The 22,543-nt window shown below is 58.3% G+C and overlaps 2 protein-coding genes across 38 annotated transcripts in view; one reads left to right on the forward strand and one right to left on the reverse strand.

The window, feature by feature from the left end:
* ANK2 (ankyrin 2) overlaps positions 1-3,074 on the forward strand; it is a 305,473-nt gene extending 302,399 nt beyond the window's left edge. For 33 of the 34 annotated variants that reach the window (XM_053658114.1, XM_053658111.1, XM_053658113.1 and 30 more), the window contains one exon: positions 1,236-3,074. In XM_053658114.1, the coding sequence (XP_053514089.1) occupies positions 1,236-1,419 (184 nt within the window). In that variant the 3' untranslated portion in view covers positions 1,420-3,074. The remainder of the gene's footprint in view (positions 1-1,235) is intronic. The other variant, XM_053658120.1, reaches the window with a different exon arrangement.
* A 10,042-nt stretch (positions 3,075-13,116) lies between these two features.
* Positions 13,117-22,543, reverse strand: part of CAMK2D (calcium/calmodulin dependent protein kinase II delta) — a 123,114-nt gene continuing 113,687 nt past the window's right edge. For all 4 annotated transcript variants that reach the window (XM_053658100.1, XM_053658099.1, XM_053658098.1 and 1 more), the window contains 4 exons: positions 19,880-19,955; positions 17,096-17,190; positions 16,595-16,823; positions 13,117-14,644 (listed from right to left, as the gene is read on the reverse strand). In XM_053658100.1, coding sequence (XP_053514075.1) covers positions 14,641-14,644; positions 16,595-16,823; positions 17,096-17,190; positions 19,880-19,955 — 404 coding nt within the window. In that variant the 3' untranslated portion in view covers positions 13,117-14,640. The remainder of the gene's footprint in view (positions 14,645-16,594; positions 16,824-17,095; positions 17,191-19,879; positions 19,956-22,543) is intronic.

The raw sequence follows: 22,543 nt of genomic DNA on the forward strand, positions 1-22,543 counted from the left end.
TGTGCCCGGGGACAGGCCCCTCTGGGCAGATCATCTGTGCCCTTGCCGGGGGCTGGCGCGCGTCCCAGCTCCCACGGCCCCCAGGGGCCTCCCGAGCTGAGGGGAGAGTGTCCTGGGCTCTGACGCCCAGTGTCTGGTTCTGGTGGAACCCCACAGACTCGCGCAGCCCACACCATGAGGTCTCCCCGTTGGCATAGATTCTGAGGCCTCTCCCCCTAAATTCTCCACTGCAGCTGGGGGTTCAGCCAGGGAGGGCGGCAGCCCCCGAGGTCCGGGGTGCAGACTGCCTGTGTGCATGTCACTGTGCCCCGGCCGCTGCCCTCAGCTCCCGGGCCCACGAGTGAGTCTGGGCCCCCACCAGGGACACACGCATTTGTAGCACACTTGATACACATGCGGCAAAACCCGGGGCAGGGCCGTGATGGACTGTTACCCCTCCCCACCATCAGCGCCATCCGGGCCAGGTGTCAGATGTGTGCGTTTTTGGAGGAAAAAAGAAACCTATGGATGCTGAATAGTTAGAAAGTCGTAATCTGATTTCAGCCATTGGAACCCCGTGTAGGCCTTTGTTCAGGATTGAAGGTGCTTTCAGCCACAAAGCAGTTCATGTGGAACCGGAGGGAAAGCGGGTGTCGGGGCGTGAGAGGGGAAGGAAGGAGGGAGAGGCCCAGAGAGGCCAGCACGCAAACCGCGTTAAAGCTCCAGGTGAACCTAGCAGATGCAGCGGGTGTCAGAGGACAGGGGCCGGGAGAGTAGCCCATGGGCAGACATCCAGTGCTGGACACTGGGAACCTGCCTGCACTGTGTTGGAAGCCCGCCGGCCGGTGCCCAGCATGGTCCCACGTGAGGCAGGGTGCACAGGGCCACCCACGTGGGCTCCGGGACCCTGGGCGCGGCCCCGCCAGTCCTCGCCGGTGAATTGCTTACATTCCCTGGGATTCAGCGTCCTCGTTCGTTCTCGTCACAGCACCCAGCACTTGAAACACACTCACTGCATGTTGTGGAAGGAGGCCTTGGACTTGCGAGTGGACAGGCCTGAGTGTGAACTAATCACAGTGTTTCCACAGCAGGGGCAGGCGGTGGCGGGACCGGGCCGGGCGGCCCCTCCTGGCCCCTCCGCAGTGCAGCCCGAAGCGAGGGGGCTTTGAGTAAATTAACAAGGGCCCGTCTCAGCCTGTTGTGAGGTGTGCATGCAGCCGCCGTCTTGGGCCTAACCTTGTCTTGCCTGCCCCCAGGACGACGCTCAGTAAGGCCAGCACGCGCAAGAGGGCGGTGGTGAAGGACCAGCAGGGGACACGGGTGCACCTGGAGCGGCTGGAGGATGTGCCTGAGGCCCTGGAGCGGGACGCCTTCCAGCACGACCTCCAGCAACTGCTGCGGCGTTTCTGCCAGGACGGCCCGAAGCGAGAGGCCAAGTGAGGGCCCCGCAGCTCACGTCGGAAACCCTGTCGCACCTTCGGTGCACAGCGCACCCCCTTTTGTCAGAGGAGCAGCCTGCCTGGCCCCGGGGCCCTGACACCCCCCCCTCCAGCACACACACTGCACTTGGTTAGCTCGCCCCCACCCCCTTTAACTGTACGCTAATTTGTGACCAAAGATAGCATCCTCGTCCTGGGTGCTGTGTCCCCAATGTCCTGGCGTCTGGACCGGCCTGGGCACTGGCCACTCCTCGTCCCTCGCTTCCGCCCGGGCTCCATGCAAAGCCGTCGATCAGGGCAACTCCCTGTGCACCTCGCCCCGGGACGAGCAGGTGCGGTTCGTTCAGGTCTCGCTAACAATCCAGCGAGGGCACCTTCCGCTGCGCAACAGGTCAGACCTACCAGACCTAACAGTCCAGCGTAGCTTCGGCCCTTCCGGGGTGAGGACCCCAAGGAACTGCCCCAGGGGAGCTCGGACTGTGGCCGGGAGTGTTGGCAGGGCGCTTCACAAGGCTGCAACCCCTGCCCTGCTCCAGACTCCCGTCGCTGCTCGCGCAGACCGCGCTGTCTTACGGGCGGCCCTTCGGTCCGGCCACTGAGCAGGCTCTGCCCGCAGCACCTGCAGTCGTCGGTGGGAGGTTCCGGCTCCTCCTCCTCCCTCCAGGCCCGTCTCCGCGAGCGCCTGCATGTCGCACCTGGAAACCCGGCCCGGTCAGAGCCCTGCTCTCAACACTCGGGCGGTTTTCGTTCTTACCCAGGACACGTCTCACCCTTCAGTGAGATGGACAAGATGGCAGACAAGATGGAGAAGTCCTTAAAAATTTGGGTTTGGTTAAAAGTTTTGGTTTATTTATTTGAACCCTGAGGTGCATTTGGGCATTTCCCGTGTGTTTATTTCAAAGCAGGGCCTCCCGTCACCTGAGTGGTCCCCACGCCCCGGTCTGCATTCTTCCAGTGGTCAGAGCTGCGCAACATTTTAATCACATTTACTCACAAATATATTCCTGTAAACAGTATACGTTTTGGACATTATTTGTTAAAGAAAAGCATATGCAATGGAGATGCAATTTAAGAACAAACACCAGAGTCTATCCTCCCTGATGGCGCATTCCCGATTCCAGCCGGTCTTTTCCTGCAAAACCAATCCTTGCTCCCAATGTCACAAACCTCGAGACACACAGTGCCACTCAGTCACTTCAGGGAGCGTGGCAGGAGGGCATGTCCTGGGGACGGCCCCCACGCTGTGCCTCCCGCCCCTCGTGGCTGTGGGGTTGGAAGTTCGTCCTCTGCAGCCGAAGTGAGAGGCCAGTGGCGAGGCCTGGACACGCGGTGGCCTCTCGTGAGCCCTTCCCTGGGCCCCAGAAAGCGTTTCTGTCGTGTGATTTGCAGTGCAGATGACGTCTGTGTAACAACTTAACGGTTATTCACCTCCTTTTGGTTTTGATTTTTGCTGTGTAATCAAAAAACTTGAAAACTGTGAGAAGAAGTGAATTTTCAGTTGATGACTCGGCATCTTGTTTCCATGGTGATAACACTAACTGAATATATCTATGAGGGCATGTATTAGTTAACGGGAAAAATACAACACTAACAACACATAGCTGCAACGTGTACAATGCTGATTTAAGTAAATAAAACGTACAAGTGTTCACTGCAGCCTCAGGGACTTGTCCTTTACCGCTGACCTCTGGTTTCAGGAGACGAGATGGAGCCGGTGAAGGCCACGGGGAAGACAAATCGCTCCGCTGCCGTTTCTGAGTTGTGACTGAATGTGCTGTTTGCCCCCAACTGTTGGTTGAGGCCTGGGATTTTGGTCACTGCATTCAGAGAACATTTGTGGTGGTTGTTATGCAAAAGGAGAAAAGCAAAGGTTTCATTCTGGGGTCTCTGGTGAGTGAGAAGTAGGAGCTGGGGCGTTGGGGGCTGGGGGTGCAGAGCCTCCTGGGAGGGCCATTCAGCTCTGCCCCGAGACCACGGCTCTCAGAGACACTTGCAAGTGCTTCCCAGTTTAGTTTTCCAACTTCACATCTTCCGCTAAAAACTCTGTAAACCTAACATGTTAGAAATTACAGGACATGGCAGAGGAGGGGCCACAAGGAACCTTAAGCCTCCCCCGGGGCCGTGGGGCTCGGGCCGGGTGGCGGGACAGGGAACCCGCACCAGGTGCCCGGGAAGCCGACGCACTGGGACGGGTGTGAACGGAGCGGACGCCTTAGAGAAGGAAAACCAGTGAACACAGAAACCACATTGAAGAGCTGCCTTTGCACTAACAACCAGGTAACTGCCTCCGACGGGAACCACAGCTGCGGGGGCAGCAGTGTGCCCCGACCAGAACAGGAGGGGCTGCGGGACGCGGGCACCAGGTGAGAATGTGCACCCGTCCGGCTCTGACAGGAGCCGGGACCTGGAATTTCCTGAGTGGTCACAGCAGCGGTAGCATCTGCTGTCCCCTGTTCCTGAAGTGGCTTCAGCCCACAAAGGTGAAACGGGGTCTCCTTGTTCTGAGCAAAGCCTGTTCCACCTCACCTGAGTCTTGATGAGGTGATTGGGGGAAGCACCTGAGGACGGGACACGTGGCCGGGAGAACGTGTCTTCCCACCCCTGACCTCTGGGAGGGGAAGGGCTGCAGGTGGAGCCCATCACGGTGCTCAGGGAGGGAATCTTGCCCACGTAAGGAAGCCGCCAAGGAAACCGAAGGAGTCTGGGAGCCGGGGCAGTTCCAGGACAGTGGCCGAGGCCGGCACGGGCGCTCCGCCTGCCCCTGCCTCTGGGGTGTCACCGGGCTGTTCGCGAGTGGCATCCTTTGACAATGAATGGTGATCTGGTGAGTGGAACCCAAGGAGCGGGTGCTGGGAACCCTGATTCAGAGCCGCGGGTTCGACACTGGGGCCCCGGGACGGGTGTCTGGGGCGGCCTGTCCTGTGGACAGACACTGTCTCCGGGAAATGGGAGAGACCGAGTTGACTGGGAAGCCCAGCTGCTCCTGGAGACCTGCTTGTTGGTTGGACAAAGCTCCCCTCTCCTGCCCGAGGGGAGTCCGCCTCCCCCCACCCCCCGCCACACATACTGGGGGCAAAACTGCATTAGGGAGATTAGCAGGGAGGAAATAGTTATAAGAAAACGTCATCTAATTTTATGTAAGTGAATGCAGAAATCCGAATAAAATAATTTTATTTAACTGGAAATGACTAAAAATGACCACTGAGACCAGAGTAACAGTGACCCCCACGTGACTGGGGCCTGAGCAGGTGCAGCTGTTTCCAGAAGGGATGGATTGGCATCTGACCAGCAAAGCAGACCGTCCGTGCGGGGCGGGGCGGGGCCGGGGGCCGGGGTCGGGGGCAGGCAGAGGGAGGGCGGGACTTAGTGCTCTGACTTCGGGGGGCCAGTCCCTCACCGTGACTCTCTTCCAATCTACTTGCGTTACCCCCTGGGCTGCTTCTCTGGAGAACGCTGATTAATGCACCTGACACCCGACAGCGGAAGAAACCAGGAGCAGAGCCTGAGTTTTAACTGCGAGCGGGATCCAGGTGCTGCCCAGATGGGTCCTGTGATGCTTTCAGTGGGTAGCTCCAGGCCCCTCTGAACGGCCACAGGGTCCCAGAGAAAAGCAAAGTTCCCAGTATGTTTAAGCAAGTATTGGATTTCATCAGTCCCCAAATTGGACAAAAACTCAGACTAATATCACTAAGAAATAGCTATGCAAAAGTCACAAATAAGTAGCAGTGTGATTTGGCAAATCGTAAACAAAGAATGAAATGATGACCTTGTTTCCAAGATGAGAAAATGGCTCAGTGCGACCAGCTGTTACTCCAGGCGCCCACGTGGCCCGGCGGGCGGAGCGTGAGGAGCGGCTCCTCCCACCGAGGGCGGGCGGCTCGGGGCGAGCGCAGCCGCCATTCTTGAGTTTCGTGTCCGCACAGGAAGAGAGATGCGCGTGGAAACGGCCCTTCCCTGACAAATGCTCAAACCCACTCCTGTTACCAGCACTTCGGGTCGCGCCCGCGCTGGCCCAGCTCATGCAACGCTTTGCGATGACAGAGAAGCTGCCGGGCGCCACGCCCGGGCACAGAGCCGCCCTCGCCCGCGGGAAGGGGGCACTTCCACACCGCAGGGAGCGAGACACAGCACAGGCGGCGCCATCTCCAGAATTAAAGGTCTCCACGTGAAAGGAAGATTACCTTTCAAAAAATAGTGAAAACACCTGGAGCCGAACGTGGCGTCTCTGGCGCGTGCTGACTGGGGGCCGCCTGTAGCCGCTCCCGCCGGGCGTGTCTGAGGTGCACGTGAGCTGCGGTCGAGGTGGCGGCGTGCCCACCTCACGCGTGGCGTGTGTCTGCGTGGCTGTGTGACCGGGGCCTGGGGGCCTGGGTCTCTGCGGGGCAACACGGGCTGGCAGTGTGGCCTTCGCTGTGCTGTGTCCCTCTCTTCCTCTCCAACATGATTTCCATGTTAAAAGAATTTTGGCTATTTGCGGATATAAGTAATAAAATCATCGAATAGTTTTAACTCCCACTCATCAGGAACATGCTGGGTTGAGCACCACCTGGTTGGGGAGCCTGCACAATAAGCCTGTCATGTCCCAAATCCACCACTAGGGCGCAGCAGAGGATGCCTAGGTCTTCGTTGCCAAGTAGTGGGTTGGCCAAAAAGTCCCTTACGTTTTTTCTGTAATATACAAGACACATTTTTAATTTTCACCAGTAACTTTGATTTGGATGTTTTGAGTATGTTGGCTATTTCCTGCTATAGCTTCTAGTGCATAGAGGCCAGGGGTGCTGCTAAATGGCTTCCAATGCGTAAGACAGCCCACAGCAAAGGATTATTTGGCCACAATGTTTACTTCGCAAACCATTCTTGACACGTTCAATCAGTCACAGCACCTTTTCCATCCACTGCATAAATCTTTCTGCATTTCAGTTGTGTTTTTACCCTTCCTGAAATAATAAAGCACAGTGCGCCAAAATGTTTTCTTCCATCTCAATATTAAAATGGCTGCACAAAATTTCACTAATTTTAATAAGTGTTTTTATGCATGCTGATATGACAGTTGTCACAAACAATCTAACAAAACCATTTCGAAGGGAGTTAAAGACAACTAAGTACCACTAAAGCCATCATGCGGAGAATCCTGACGGACTCTCTGGCCAGCCCGATGAACCTTGACTCTCGAAGACTAGAACCCCCTCTGCAACCACATGAGAAATGAGGTGACTGCCCACAGTACTGCTCTGTCCTTGTTCCCATTGCTAAACGCGTAGGATTCTGGATGAAACAGGGAGGTTGGTGGACGGCCTCTCGCGGCGTCCTTGGTGCTTTTCTTCTAGGGCTTTCTTTAGGATTCCGCTGGATGAACGAGGGACCTGATTGCCAAGTGAAGGGGCTGAATCATGGGGATTTCAAAAGTAGGAGTCCTGTGTCGAGACTTGCACAGCGACCTCTACAGGACTCCCTCGGGCTTGGGAGGAGAGGAGGAGTCGACCAGTCCTGGTCTCGCCGCGGCTGAGGGGGCGGTGGGGCTGCCCTGTTGCGACACAGCCCGTGCGTCTCCGCGGACGTAGGCTGGAGAGCACGGCTCGTCGGTGTCTGGTCTGGGGGCCGTGATTTTGTGCCGAGAACGAGGTTTGGTGTTGATGGGGGTTTTGCGTTAGGAGCCAATGTGAATGAAGAGCAAAGAGCTGAAGGGAGGCCTTCGGGGGCTGATGGGGGAGGGTGGAGACAGGAGGCACCTGGCACCTGTCTGCCTCAGCCTCTGCGTCCGGGGGTCCACCCTGCTGTCCTGAACCCTGTCCCCCAGAACACAGGGGTGTGCACATGGAGAAAAGTTTTCCTGGGAAAGGAAAAATAGGGGCCTCTATGTCCACAATCACCTACAGCCCAGCACATAGTAGGTGCTCAAATGCTGCTCTAATCACTGTGGTCCTTAGTTTGAAAATAACCCTGGGGCTCTGGGAAGACCCTCGGCTTCCCAGTAGACCTTCAACGCCAGGTGGTGAAGAGGAGACAGATGGCAGAGGGAACAAGCCTGTTAACTCCTTCATTTTTGGTTATGATGGTAATTGCTTCTTAAAACTGGTGAAATTGGGCTGATGGGCTGCTGCTGTGACGTGGTTCCACCTGTGGACAATTGTCCTCGTCCCAGGAGCCCAGACAGCTGAGAGCACCTGGGAGCCAACAGCTCTGCTCACCCCTTATTCAGGGTGAGAGGGGCTTCATGCATTTTTCTGTGTAACGTGATGTTGTGATTTTTAATAAGACATTGGGAGCTTATTCCTATTTCTGGCACCAAGCTCCAAAAATGCTTAGAATATCGTAAATGACCAAGGTGTCTCTCATTCTGTGAGGGAGGAAATGTTTGGACCTCACCTGAGGATGGGGCTGGTTGCCAGGGCAACCATGTGATTGAAGGGATGGAACTTTCAGTCTGACCCCCAGGGAGGGGCGAGGGGCTGGAGGGGACCAGTCACCAGTGGCTGGTGAGTTGATCACAGCTCGGTGATGAAGTCCCCACAGAAGCATGAGGATTCAGAGCTTCCGGGGCGGTGAGCACGGGCAGACCTGGTACGGTGGGGGACAGAGAGGCTCGGAAGCGCCGTGCCCCTCCACACCGTGTCCGTCCTGTGCAGCTCACTCCACCTGGCTGCTCTCGACTGACGTCCTTTCCCAAGCAGCCCGAGACCCAGTGAATAATGTGTTTCTCTGGGCTCTGTGAGCCACTCTGGTGAGCTTGTTGGGTCTGAGCAGGCTTGGGCAGAGTCAGAGGCGACAGACCCCTGGCCTTGCCGTGGGCATCGGCTGAGCTATGCCTGGGAGAGGGTGTCAGAACTGTGCTGATGTGTGGGACCCCATGACTGGTGAGAGGCAGGTTCAGCATGGAGGACTCGGGGAGCACAGAGACACAGTTGGCAAGAACAGGAGGGTTTTTTTTCTGTGAAACAAGAGGTCGGAGGTTGGGAGAGGCCGTGTGACAGTCTGCTCCGCAGGCCTGTGGCCTCCTGTGGCCTCGAAGGGAGTTGACACGTATCAGAACGGCCCCTGTGGGGCAGGCGAAGCACCACAGCTGACATGGCGTGTCCTGCTGGGGTGTCGGGCTGGGCTAAGGACCCGCGAGGAGTCTGGACTGGGGCTCCCAACGTGCCCCCCAGCCCTACCCTCCAGCACTGGTTCTGCACGGCCACAGGACCCTCTGAGCCAAGCTGTAGTTGTAGTTCACTTGTTTGCAGCCACAGTGGAGACCTGGGTGGGATGTCTCACAGGGTGACTCAGGGGAGAGGGGAGATGCCCAGCCGGGGGCTGGTCACTTACAGGTAGGCTGAGTCCCAGAGTAGTGAACAGAGACTGTCGTGTTTGTGACCGACACCTGCTGCTGTGGACTGTGAGCCTGCGGCCCCAGCTGTGCCGAAACCCAGTCTCAAGGGGCGGCCTGGCAGGTGGGTCTTGGGAGGTGCTGGGGTGCTGAGGGCAGCTCCTGTCCACCAGGCGGCGCTCTGAGCCCAGATCCTCAGCCTGGAGAGCCCGAGAAATGCGTTTACAGGCTGTGCTGGGGGTTGGGACGGTGGTGAAACTGGGTAACTGGTTCTAAAGAGCAAAACACTGTGAAGGAATCTCAGGTTTGAGCTGAAATGGCCATGTTTATGCAAACAGATCTGAGTGTTTTATTTTATAGAGTTGTTTGATTCACACAAAAGGTAAACTGATATTTGATGAAATAATAAATTTAACTACTTGATTTTGAAACAATTATTTTAATAAGATTGGGTTGGCCAAAAAGTTCATCCGGTCTCCCCAACCGATGGCTCTAGTAGCGCTTAGTCTTTAATTTCATTTGACACTTTTGTGTTAGATTAAATTGTGACAGCTGTCATATCAGTGCGTGTTAAAAATTCATCCAAACTGGTGGATTTTTGCGTAGCAATTTTAATATTGAGGATGGAAGAAAATATGCAACAATTTTTGCATATTATGCTTTATTACTCCAAGACAGGTAAAAACACAACTGAAATGCAAAAAAAGATTTGTGCAGTGTGTAGAGAAGGTGCTGTGACTGATCAAACGTGTCTAAAGTGGTCTGTGAAGTTTTATGCTGGAGATTTCTCGCTGGACCATGCCCCACGGTCGGGTGGACCAGGTGAATGAAGTTGGTAGCCACCCAATCAAGACATTAATTGAGAACAATCAATGTTCTACCACCTAAGAGATAGCTGACATATTCAAAATATCCAAAGCAACAAAGTTATTGATGAAAATGAAAATGTGTCTTTTATTCTAGAGAAAAAACTAAAAGGACTTTTTGGCCAACCCAAAACAAAAGGTCGTCTGTGCAGAGACGAGGGTCCGTTCAGGTGGCACCTGTCCAGGGGAAAACGGTCCCACCTGAATTGCGAGATAAACGTGGTAACTCACGGCCTGCATGCCCTACACGTGTGCATCTCATTAACGACCGAGACTAACCCTAAACTGTTTTTTTGTGTGAAAGTAAAAATTCTGGTCGTTCCCTCCGCCACTCAACCACCGCCCTGGGCGGCGAACTGGGTGGGAGCCTCCGGCTGGCTTTGCTCCGTGGTGACACTGTCACACTGTGTCCTGTGTCAGAGGGACCCACTCTGCCCTGGTGCACACGGGGTACGTCCACCCTCCCTCCCTGGTTTGGAAGCTTCTTCCCTCAGTGGTTCAGGGGACCTCTCCGTGCGGCCGCGCTGATTAACTGAGCCTGGAGCCCAGAGACTGGGTCTCCTAGAACGCAGCAGGCGGGACCAGGGGCTGGGGCGGCACCCAGCCGTGCAGGGTCAGCAGCACGGGACGCTCAGGGCAGGCCTGGCCAAGCTCCTGGCCCCCGGCCGAGACTCCCCTGCCTCCCAGCATCTGCTCTGGGTTCGGGACCAGAGAGCTGAGTGGCCTCTGCTCACGGAGGCCACGGAAATGAGCCAGAAAGTGCAGGGAGTCTGTGCTGGGGCAGCGTTTCGAGTTCTGTCCGCTGGTGTGTGTTTGCTCTGGGCCCGTGGCGCCATGTGCTCGCCAGCTGGCTGTCACCTCTGTCCTCAGGGGGTCTCTGTGGCACCCCCCTCGCCTCGCAGGCCCCGGTTCCCAGAACCCAATCCAAACCGGTGAGTCACTGTTTCCAAGCGGCCGCTCTGCCCCCACCGGATTATTTCTGTGTTGTGTGAGGTGGTTGCCTGGGAGGCCTTTATTTTCAGTAACCACAGGTCTTGCTGTTTCTTGATTGTGTGGATGGTAAAAAAGACTGGTTTTGGATTACATGCAGAGAAACGTCTTTCGAACCCCCACTGTCATCATTCCCTGGGAAAGTCTCACTGTGGAACTCAGACTTTTCAGAGACATAACGACACTGTGGGAATGGGAGCTGCCTCGAAGGGACATTTCGTAGCCGAACCTACACCCCCTCCCAGTCTCCCCGAACTCGAAGGCCCTCTAGCCGGGCACAGCGACTTCCCCGGTGGACGAATGCTTGGTTGCACCCATGAAACAGCTGTTTTGCAGGTCGGAGTGGGTATCGGCAGTTCTGTTGGGTCTGACTTAATGGACGGCTTACAACGACAGATGTCGCACACAGGTGGGGATGGCATGCTGGTACATTATCATGCTCTAAGACCTTGGTCTTCATTCTGAATACGGTCCATGTCAGTGACTAGCACCCCCAGACAGAATGCCTTTATGAGTTTGCCCATTGTTTTAGGGGTGAAGTGTCTTGAGACTACGTTTTTGAGAATCCGTGCTCTCGGTGTCTGATTTCATCCTTTTCGGTTCCGGTTTTACAGCTGGCGGGTCTCCCGCGCATTCGGAGGGTGAGGTCGGCGGTTAGACTGGCCGCGGTCAGCGGGCTGCTCACCGCTCCGGCCTTCCTGAACACGGGCGGGGCCTTTCTTCTTTCTCACGTTCCTGCGTGTGCGCTGGGCCGGGCCCCAGATGCTGGGCAGGGCGCAAGCCTCGTTCTGGGCGTGCGGGAGGCTGTTTGTGCACAAACCTCACGTTTGAGGAGGCGTTGGGCTGAGTGCCCTCGCTGACGCTGGTGGGCCTCGTCCGACCCCCTGGGAGCCCAAACGGAACAAGCTGCCCCTGCCCTGGCAAGAGGGACTCTGCCCGCCGGGCCTCTTTGAGCTGAGGCACCAGTTGGTCTCTTCTGCCTTCAGACCTGGACCGAAACTGTGGCTTTCCTGGGCCTCCAGTCTGGGGACCGTGGGCCCTGGGACTTGTCAGCCTCCGTAAACATAGGAGCTGAGTCATTGTAATGAATCTCTGCGGGCACACATCCCCCTGGTGCAACTTCTCTAGCAAACCCTGACTCATCCACCCAAGAGATCAAAAATAACAGGAGGAAGTCACAAAGGGTCTGGACCCCCTGGAGTCCGGCCGTTCTGGCCAAAGGGCCAGCAGAGGGGTCCCTGCACCAGTGTCCCGAGCCAGCAGCACACGCGAGGGCCGTGCACTCAGGGCTCGGCTGTCCTCACTGTTGCTATGGGAACACAGGACCAGTGTGGCAGAACCTTACCATTCTTCAAATGAATTAAGCCAGAAATCCTGACTTTTATGTGAAATATCCAATTTTTAAATGTTGGTGGAATTTCAGGGAAAACGCTCAGGCCAGGTTGGACGCGCCGGCTCCTGCTGTCGGGAGGCGGGGGCCTTGGACGCGCACGTCCCCAGCCCGGCGCGAGCAGGGGGGCCTGAGGCCCGACAGGCATGGGGACAGGAGCACTTGTCGCCCTGTGGCTCGGAGTCCTGCACTGAGCCCACAGGGTCCCGCATGTTGACGTTTGTCACAATCTTTTCACTGTTCTTACTTTCCCTGACAAAGTAGACCCTGAAGATGGGGAAATGGTCCTAGAAGTTGCAGAAGTTTATTGAATGAAATTATTTAAAGTTTGTGCTTCTTAGGGTTTGCCTTTTTATTATATGTAATTCTTTTATTTCTAAGTTTCCTTGAAAAATTTCCTGGACTCTGCTGGTTGCGCGAGAGGACTGCCTGGCTGTGTCTCTCCTTCCCACTAACACACATAACTAGGTCTGTCCCCAATAGTATGGGGACCCTGCACAGAGGGCAGCTCACAGCAAAGCTGTGCCACCGTCCCCTGGAGGGAGCTTTGGTCTCAGTGACGGTCACAGCAGTGACCGCTCAGAACTGGCCTACAAGGGCGGCCGGTGTCCGGTACCCAGGCCTCCGACCCTCAGGGTGTCCTTGTCCCGACGCTTCTCTCCTCGCGCACCCACGGAAACAGACTCCGCGGGAGAGGGGACTCACTCAACGTCAGGCCCGGCGACAGTCCTGGGCCCCGTTTGCAGCACAGCCGCCCTGTGCTCCTGGGCAGCGGCACCGCGAGGACGTGGCTGGGGGAGCTCGGGCGGGGTCGGGCGGGGCCCGGGTTGCAGAGGACGGGACAGGCAGAGACGGGCGTGGGTTCGGGCCCTGAAGGAGCCGAGCGCGGCAGGCAGACGCCTGTCAGGTGAGCGCACCTGCCGACCCGGCGGCACCGAGCAGGACGGAGGAGGGGCGTCTTTAACTTCACGGCTTTTGTAAGTTGTCCAGTAAATTCAACTGTGCCGCCACCGCGGACAAGCCGACAGGACAGCGCAGCTGGACGTCCCAGGTGAGGCTGCGACCTAAGGAGACCAGGGCAGGACGTGGGCCGTGGGGGCGCGGTGCCCTCGGCCATAAACACTCCTGAGAGAGGAGACGACGCACTGCCAGCGGAAATCACAAATTTATTAACTCTTAAATAATCAGTCGTTTACCATTATGGCAAGAAGTATGTACAGTGTCCCATGGTGAACTGCAGTGTTTCACATGACAGAAGGGGACGGACGTGGGTCCCGCTGGGAAGGGGCGGCCCCCCAACACGACGTGCTCAGTTCAGAGTGTCAGACGACCACGGTGTCCACCGTGGAACACACGCAGCCACGTGCAGCCATTTCACAGAAAAGTGAGAGAAATCAACAAGGAAAACGGAGGCTGTTACTTCACAGATTTCATTGGCAGGTTAACATGGCTCAATACATTTACTGTATATGTTCAGTTTAAATATATATTGTTTTAAATCATGTAGTAATTACCAGAAAAGCGTCAGTCCGTCTACCACACACCCACTAGCAACGATTCCTAAGTGAGGCGCCGTGAACACAGGAGGGCAAGCGGGGGGAGGGCCGCGCGGGCGTCGTCTCTGCTGCAGGCACAGGCGGGGGCACGTCACGGAGGGAGCGCACGGGGGCCCGTGTGGCGTGCAGACCCCAGGCGGTGAGGGGTGAGATCGGAGCCCCGCACGCGCCGCCATCCGTGCAAACTGGAGAAGCCTAACTCCACGCAGGGACGTGACGCTGCTCTGACAAAAAGATGCTGCAGAGCACAGGTCGCAACAGCTGAGTGCAAACCACGGAAGAGAATGGAAACGCGTGCGGCCTCGCTGACTTCAGAGCGGCAGCCGTGGGGGGCGCCCTGCCCGCGGGGCCTGCGGCACAAACCTGGTCCCGGGACAGGGCCCCGCCCACCGCCGGTCCCCACTGCGGGCCTCCGTGTGCCAGCTGGAGCCCCAACCTTCATCGTCCCAGCAGAGCTGCTGGGGGCCGAACTGCAGGCCACTGACCACCGGCCTGAGCCCTTATCTTTACCTTCGTTACGCAAACCGCGCCCTTCTCCCTCACTACCAGACAAGAGAAAGGCAGAGACGAGAACGGGGGGGAGGTCAGAGGGTAAAACAAGAGAACAGAAGACTCGAGAAACACAGAACCCAGTCCCACAAGCCCCCAGTGCAGACGGCGACTCGACTCGGACGTGACCGGAGCTTCCGTCTGCGGTTTGACCAGAAGGACGTGACAGTGGGGGCCGCCGCCCCGCCCACCAGCACAAGTGTGTGCAGGTCAAACGCCCCTCAGCCAGGGCCGCCCGGGGACAGGACGTGCCGTTGCCCTTTCGTTAAACAAGCCAACACAGATCAGTAGCGAAGAGTTTTTAAAAATTTACATTTTTCTTACAAGCCGTCCTCACGAGAACAGCCGTGGGAGTCTGTCCCGTCTTGGCATCGACAGCGCGACGAGCAGGTGGGAGGGTCTGCACGGCCCGTGGCGAGGGCGAACGCGGACGGGAGGGTGACGGCGAGGAGAGGCGCGCGTCCCACAGGCACCAGGTCCGGCCTTCACGCCCTCGGGCAGGCAGGGGTGGCCCGGTCCCGTCCAGGGGCCTGGAGACATGGTGCCGACGGGGCGCTGCGGACACTTAGCTGCGGACAAAGGGGCGAAGACACCAGTTAGAACGGCCACACCCGGGCCCAGGCTGCGGCCTCGCAAGTCGGTGCAACGGCGGGTGAGAGCGCCCTCAGCCGGTGACCGCCACCGGGAGACAGGGAGCCGGCACGGGTGACCCGTCCTCGCGTCCGCACCGTGCCAGGCTGCAGACGCAGTGTTGCTATAAACTCAACCACACGTGGAAGCCGGCGGATTCAGCAAGTTCACAATGAACATGGTCACTCGGACACAGTGGAAGCTCAGCCCTGGCTTTTGTCAGCACTCCTGGCCCCGCACCCGGGCCCCGCAGAGCTCTGACGGGGACAGCTCACGACAGAACCACGGACGTGAGCCTCCCGTCTGAAGAAGAGACACACCAGCGACGGCACAGGCACGCGGTTAACCACAGCCACCTCTCAACTCTCCTCTGCAGCCGCCCGCTCGGTGGGCCTGAAGTTTCAGGCAGACGAAGGGACACGTCAGCCTCGGCCAGCGCGTGTGGGGAATGGCAGGACGCAGGGAGCCCAGCCCCAGCGAGGCCTGGATGGCCAGCGCTGCCCGCACAGCTTGGTGGCTGCCCCCGGAGTGCCCGTGCGGGCTGAGTGCCGCGGCCGGAAGCCGGCACCGCGCCAGCCCGGGGCTCACGCAAAGGGGCTGGGACTCGAAGACCCGTTCTGGTTTCCGGTGACTGCGAAGGGAGAGAACGGCACCCAGCGCTGTGGCCACCCCTCCGACCCCAAGGCGCTAGGGGCAGGACCACAGAGAAATGGTTTCATGCCTTCGAGGCTCTGCCACAAAGAGGGGCTTGCTGGCGGGTGGCCTTTGCCACTGGGGACACTGGGGGGGGGGAGAGCCCTGCTCAGCCGCTGCGGTCCAGAGGCTGCGCGCAGTGGCCCGCCGCCCGGCCGCACCAACGGGCCACCTGTCCTGCACCTCCCGGGGCGGCCAGCACCCAGCGGGGTCTTCAGGACCCTGCTCCGTCTGCCTTTCTCTCCCTGGCTCAGCTGCTGCTTTTAGGCTAAATTTCAACCTCTTGTTTTTAACTGGGGACGCACTTGCCACAGGTCCAGCTCTTAGTCTACGTGGGTCGTTGAGGCTACAGAGAAGGCTTTAGAGACCACTGTGGTCACGGAGCTGGGAGACCTGGACAGCTCTCTGGAGGGAGCCGAAGGGCCACTGTGTGACCCTCGCTGCCCCGCACCCCAGATGTCAAGGGGTGAAGCTGGTGAGGGAACCAGGGCTGAGAGCGGCAGGGGCCGCCACACCCGCCCTGAGAGAATCAGCCTCCTGTTCCTTGTGAACTGTGGCCCGAGGACCCCTGCCACCACTACACTCGACGCTGCGCCCTCCCGAGCCCGGCCTGTCCCCCCGCGTCCTTCTGTCTCATCATTTAGGAGCGGCTCTGGGGTCCACGGTGCCCACACTGGGCTCCACCCCGAGGCTGACTGTGAGCGGTGTACACACTCCCCCGGTTCGGGGGCTGAGGTGCTCTCTGGAGCGGAAGGGCCGGCACCCTGCCTGCGGCCACGGTCAGCAGCTCGTGTGGCCTACGTGCCTGAGGGACCACTGCAGGGACAACCCCGCTCTGACCCTGCACTTGCCATGCTGCACTCGACACGTCCCTGCCGACATCGGGACTGAGGCCGGTGGGTCCCCTGGGACCGGGGACTCCTGGCACCGCGCCGACCATTTTAGAAATTCCCCGCCTTCTCCCCTCCCACCCGGAGTGCGACAGTGAAGGGACAGCCTGCCCTCCGCCCCGGACCCTCCAGTTCAACCCGAGCTCCCGTCTAGAACCACTCACTGCTCTCGAGGGGCCTCGGCCCACAAGGGGCGGGCGGGGGACCTGCCCAGAGAACCACAGGCCACTCTGATGAGTGTCTGCTGCCACCAGGACGACCGAGCGCGTGCGCCACGCTGCGAGCAGGGGCCGCGGGGACACCTACTTGGTGGGCACCGTCGGCGACCCCGAGCGGTGGAAGTGCACGTTCTGCCACTTGCCATCCCGGCGGTGCCACACGCGGGTCTCCTCGGACTGCATGGTCCTGGGCAGGCCGCCGCCGTCCAGGTACTGGGTGAGCCGCACGTAGGCGATGCACGCGGCGTCCTCGCCCACCAGGTGCACGTGGGGGTTCAAGATGATGGTGTGCACCGGCTTGCTGCCCTTGGACAGAGCTGGGGAGAGAGCGGAGGGAGGTTCAGGACGGCGTGCCCCGGGGCGGCGCCTCGGCGGCTCATGCCACATCGCGACTGCTCAGGTGCGTCCGACCGACACGACTCTCGTGCAGAATCGGGCACTGTTTCGAGACACACCGACCCTGCCAACCGCTTCCTGTTTCGAACACTGAAAGCCCTCACTGCACAGAAGAGCCAAAGAATAAGCAAACTGGGGAGAAATTCAAAGGGAGCTTAGAAAAGGCATGTTATTAAATTTAGAGTAAATATACCATTTTCAAAGTAGAATCGATGAAAGTCCATTCCTTCCACTAAATTGCCCAAAGCCTCAGGTTCAAAAGCTGTAAGACCCGGGTCACAGATTTTCCTGTGGGAAAAAACAAACGTGATCGATAAGAGAGTGACTGTGGTTTGCTGCTTCGCACGCACCCACTCTGACCTGACCTTCCGTGAGGGAAACGGCTCTAACATCCACGAGAAACACACAGTTTCTGCCACGGGCCGTGGCGAGATGGGCTGAGGACGGGCCCCAAAGCAGCACTTTCCAGACCCCGCGCTGCTGTCATGGCCACGGCCGGCTCTCTGGGCCCTCCCCGGGTTTCCTGCTCTCAGCTGAGGTTTATTATTGTTTAGACACTGTCCAAGTCCCGGTCCCTCTCCAAACCCTGTAAAGCCAACTTCTGGCTCTGAAATTAAACACTTTGGGAGTGATTTTTGACACCTTCTACATCCAAGACACACATCTGCGTTACAACTGATCAGAAAGCAGGTTCCTGGCGACATCCATAAACTCAATTACCATGTGGACAAAGTTTATCTCACTTTAAAAATAAAATTAACGAACAGTTCAAATGCACATAATCCTGAAAATAGGATTAAACAAAGAAATTCGCCACATTAAGTCTTCAGAGAAAGCCAATGGGTTTCCTTTGTACCCATTCATTCAACAAAGGCTCGTTAAACACCTGCTTTAGGGCAAACAGTCTGTGAACAAACAGCTGTAACAACAGTTCGTCCTGCACTGGAACTACGCAGTGTGCCTGCGGCCAGGAGACTTACACGAGGGGCGGGAGGGCCCGGGAAGGAAGGGGGTGCGCGCGGCGGCCCGAAGACACGGGGCAGCTCCTCAGAGCGCGAGCGACTCCTGGGCCGGGAGAGTGAGAAGTGCACAGGGCGGACGGAGGAGGACGGACGGGAGGGTTTTAATCTGCCGGGTCTGCCTCTAAATTTCATGGGGAAATTCCCTGCTTGGGAGGGAAAACTTTTCAACTGTTCAACAGACACAGTTTTTAAAAAGCTAATTCACGGCCTCACAGAATATGGGACTGAGGTTTTTGTAAAACACTTTAAAAGTAGAACATACTTTTAAAATAAAAAATCACAGTGGTTACTCAGTGTGGTAAAGAAAGCCTCAAAGGGGAGGTGGGGGTGGGAGGGGGCAGCTATTTTTAAGTTCAAGGTCAAACACACACAACTTCTTTCTAAGGGGCAAACTGGGGAAACAGTGACCCTGTGGTGACGGGAGCTGGTGCTGCTGGCGCTTTCCTCTGCAAATGCAGTGCTGGCTGTCGACCTCGGTGCAGCGACATTTTACCGTCGCGGGCTAGGATGCAGCTTTCTGCCCGAGCACCAGGGGGCAGTGCATTTGAAAACCTACGCATCGGCTCTTCCTCGCACACGCAGGTCCATCCTGTGACCGGCTCCCCACTGGGAGCAGTGGCTCCCAAGGACACACACGGCCTGTGGGTGCCTGTGCTCTGAGCAGGGGTTTCGGGACCAGGCGGCCACAGAGCTGCTCCAGCCCCCACCCCGGGGGCTCCCGGGGCCGACTGCACCAGGTCAAGCCAGACCCCAGGCTGGGGAATCAGTGACCGAAGGGCGTCCCAAGGAACTGCATCATTTCAAACACTCCACTCTGTGCCGTGTGACCACACGGGACACGCGTTCTGCCCGGTCACCACCACCAACGAAACACGCTTGTGCCACTCCATGGGGACACTGTTGAAAAAGGAGGTTTAAAAGGAAACACTGTCTTTGCGTCTGGAGAGTGGCCTGGGTGTAACAAAGCCACACCAGCAACGTGACCAGGAGCACCTTGCAGCCTCACGGTCGTGCCAGCCTCGCGCCCGGGCCCTGGACCTGTCCCGGAACTGACGCGGCAGTGGGCTTGGCTGCACCCCGTTCCTCTCGCCCAGGCTTTGTCCGCGGCCGTTTGTAGCTGCTGGTGGAGGTAATACCTTCGTGAAACTTGGAAGGCAGAAGGTAAAACCCCCTTTGTTCTCCCCAAGGCAGCGTCTGTCCTTCCTCTTCCTCCCTCACAGTGACCGTAAGGCAGACGGTGTTTCCGAGTCCCCCTGACAGGAGCGCTGCTTCAGTGCACGCCTCCGCTCACCCCGTCCGTGGCTTAGATGCAAAGCTCACGGCCACGCTGCATTTCGGTCAGTGGAGTTAGCGGGCGAAAGCCCAGGGCCCCGGTGACCGTGCTCCTTGCCCCGCCGCCCCCTCCAGGCCTCCGCACAGACGCGAGCTCCTGAGTGTCCTGCGCTCTCCCCCAGGCTCCGTTCTGCAGGCAGCCTCGCCCCCCTGGCTTCTCGCTGCCACTGCCCACCTGCTCTGAAGCTCGGAGGCCAGCCCCACCTCCTGCATCCCCGGTCTCTACTCCAGGGCGGCCGGGGAGGGCGCAGGGGGGCTGGGCCCGACTCTGCCTGCCCCTGGACTGCAGACATGTGGACTGGAGCTGGAGCTGACGGACAGCTGCGCCGTGTGGCCCGGCGAGGACGCCCCTGAGTCACTGCATCATCCCCTCTCAGTGCTTCCTGCCCTGTGTCTGTACAGGGGTGTGGTGGTCACACTTCTGTGCACAGAGAACAAACCCCTGTCCCACTCGAAGGCCCCGGCTCCTTGAAATCTCGGACGCATGTATTTTCCTCCAGGGCCACTTACGTCCTTTATATCCTGAAACAAAGCCACTGCCAGCATGTCAATCACACACGAACCCAGTGCACCAGAGAAGGCAGCGCCGGGTGCGCAGAGCACAGTCACGGGTGCGCACTCACGTGTACGCTTCGAAGTCTCCGTTGTTGATGGCTTCGATCAGCTGCTCCGTGACTTTGATGATCTCTTGCTTCCGGGCTGAAGGCAAAGGCACAGAGTTGGTGTGAGCAGAGGACATGGCCAAGGGCAGTGTCGGGCGACGACGTTCCCCCGACACGGGTGCCCATCTCGACCGGCCCCCGTGGGAGCGGGCGGCTGTCCCTCCACCCCCTGGCGCTCACAGCAGCCAGGCCCACCCGGCCGGCCCTTCTTGAGCCTGTGGGACTCGCACCACCCAGGGCCCCCCGGGGACCCCAGGGCAGTGCCCCCCCCGAGAGGCCCACGGAGGCACTGCCTGCTGGAGGCCAGCCGCCCGCAGGCCCAGGCTCTCTGATTAGTCAGTGCACACGCCCCGCAGCACTAACTTGGTGAGTCTAAGTGCTTGCGCTCCTCCCTGCTTGTCTCCACCAGCCCCACCAGGACACCCACCCTGTGCCGCCGCAGTGCAGCTCAGTGGCCTCCGAGAACCGTTCGTGCAGCCAACAGGTGCCTGGCTGGGCCCTGTGCCGGCCCACACCTCAGAGCCCCCCCGTGGGGGACCTCCTATCCGAGTGCACTGCCACTCGCTGGCCCTGCGTGCCACCCACTCGGCAGCTACAAGGGCTGCAGCCCAGGGCCGCTGCTTCATTCAGCCAGGTGATCACCTGCCTTAACTGTCGGCAAACTGTGCTCCATGTGCAGCCCGTCCTCCTGCCTGCCTGGAGTCAGAGCTCCTGGCGGGCAAGAAATGTGTTACTGCTTTGTGCGCTCACACAGTTCTGTCGGCCTGTTCAACAGAGGGAGGGCCAAACAACCGCCAACTTCATCAGCTGATGCTGATGACCTTTCCTTGATTCCCAAGTACTGTTCTCTTATTAATGAAATTGATGGGTGAAATACTTTTCAAGTCACAGGTCACTGAATTTTGTCTCGAGAACCCTGGGACACTTTCTCAAATCGCCGGTGGTGACCTGAGGGTCCGCAGGGCGGGTCGCCCCGTCTTTCCAGAGGAGCTCAAGTCTGGTTCCTTCATTGTTGGTTAAAGACACCCAGCTCGCACTTTTCGTGCATCTGACCTTCATTAAGCCGATTACTCTCCTCGGACTGAAATGTTCACATCACTTTCAAGGTCACCCAGGGCAGGGCACCCCTTGGTTAAAATAGAGTCTGTAAACCTAATGGGACTTCCCCGACATTACAGGAAACAATCATGTGCCATTACGACATCCATAAGAAGGTCGACAATGTACAAAAAGCGTCACGTGGGTTAGAGTGGGGGACACCAGAGACAGGTTTCTCGGCCACCCCCTTGCTCACTGCTGGTGTGATGGCCACATGCGCAGCCCCCAGGGACCGTCTATGACCAGGGGCTGCCGGCACACTCTGCCTTGACCAGATGAGGCGGTCAAAGACCCTCCCGTGGGGCCTCTAGAGTGACAACTGGCCCAGACCCAGGACACACAGGATGCTGTGGAGACACCCGAAACTGCCCCTCACATTTGACCCCTCACATTCGACCCCGTTTAAGTTGAATAGATGCTTTACGTTGCTATGGCAAGAGAAAATCTCCAGCTTAGGACACAGCACCGATCGTTAAAGCTAATGAGAAGGAAAGCGTGAACAGCAGGCCGCAGGTTGCTGCCTCCCGAGTGCTCTGCAGATTCAGGGTCCCTTCCCCTGCAACGGTCTCCGGCCCGCACAAGGGCAATGCCCCCGTCTGGCAGCCCAGCCGGACAGAGCCCAGCGCCACCTGGGGCTGCCTCGCCAGTCTCTCAAGTCCTGGGGACCCTGCCTTTCTGTGTTGGGCACACTAGTCCCTGTCCCTCCTCCCCCATCCTCTGGCACGAGCGCAGCCCAGAGTCAGATGGGGGAGGGAGGCCCTGCCGTCCCGCTGCCCCCCGCCCCCCAGTGCAGCCTCCCTTTCTTTTATCAGCTATCGCTCCTCCCACTATGTCCCCTGACCCTCCTGCTGGGAGAAGTCCCTGTGCTGGGAATGCACACCCCTGTACCCGAGGTTCGAACGCCCTCGGCACAAATGTACCGCACGCTCGTCTGTGTGTGGGGGCAGCCAGCTTTCTCCACGGCTCTGTAACCCGCAGAGCGGGGTCGAAGCACAGGAGCCGGCGCCGGCTGAGACCCTGGCACACAGAGGACGTTCGGGAAGCACCCGACGGTCCCCGACACCCAACTCTGTGGCCTTTGCCACAGGCCACTGCAGTAGGTTGGTGGTCAGACTGCCGTGCAGAACTCTCTCCTGACACGTGGACACCGCACCTACAAACAGCCTGTCTCGTTCACTGACGATGAGAGAAAACACTTTTGAATTGGCTTAACGTTTCTCTTCCTGAAGTAACTTTTCTATCAGAACCACGATTTGAGCAGTTTGCTGGCTCTGAACTCTGAGTTCCCTTCACTCCCCGCACCTTCTCCACGCTGCCTGCGACTTTCTCCGGTGCTCACGGTCACGGAGAGGTCTGCAGGGTGCTGCTCAGTCTCTCACCATTTCCTGTGCGGCCCCGGCAACCGCAGGTGCCCCTCTAGATCCGCCCCATCTGTCGCTGGCTTGGGCTTCAAGGTCACGTTTCCAAAGGAAGCCAGAGCCTGCCCAGCTGCCCGTCATTAGGGCCCAGGGAGCCCCAAATCAAGCG

The sequence above is a fragment of the Artibeus jamaicensis genome, unplaced genomic scaffold, assembly GCF_021234435.1.
Source record: "Artibeus jamaicensis isolate MK-2021 breed Jamaican fruit bat unplaced genomic scaffold, CSHL_Jam_final scaffold_537, whole genome shotgun sequence".
Taxonomy (NCBI): Eukaryota; Metazoa; Chordata; class Mammalia; order Chiroptera; family Phyllostomidae; genus Artibeus; species Artibeus jamaicensis.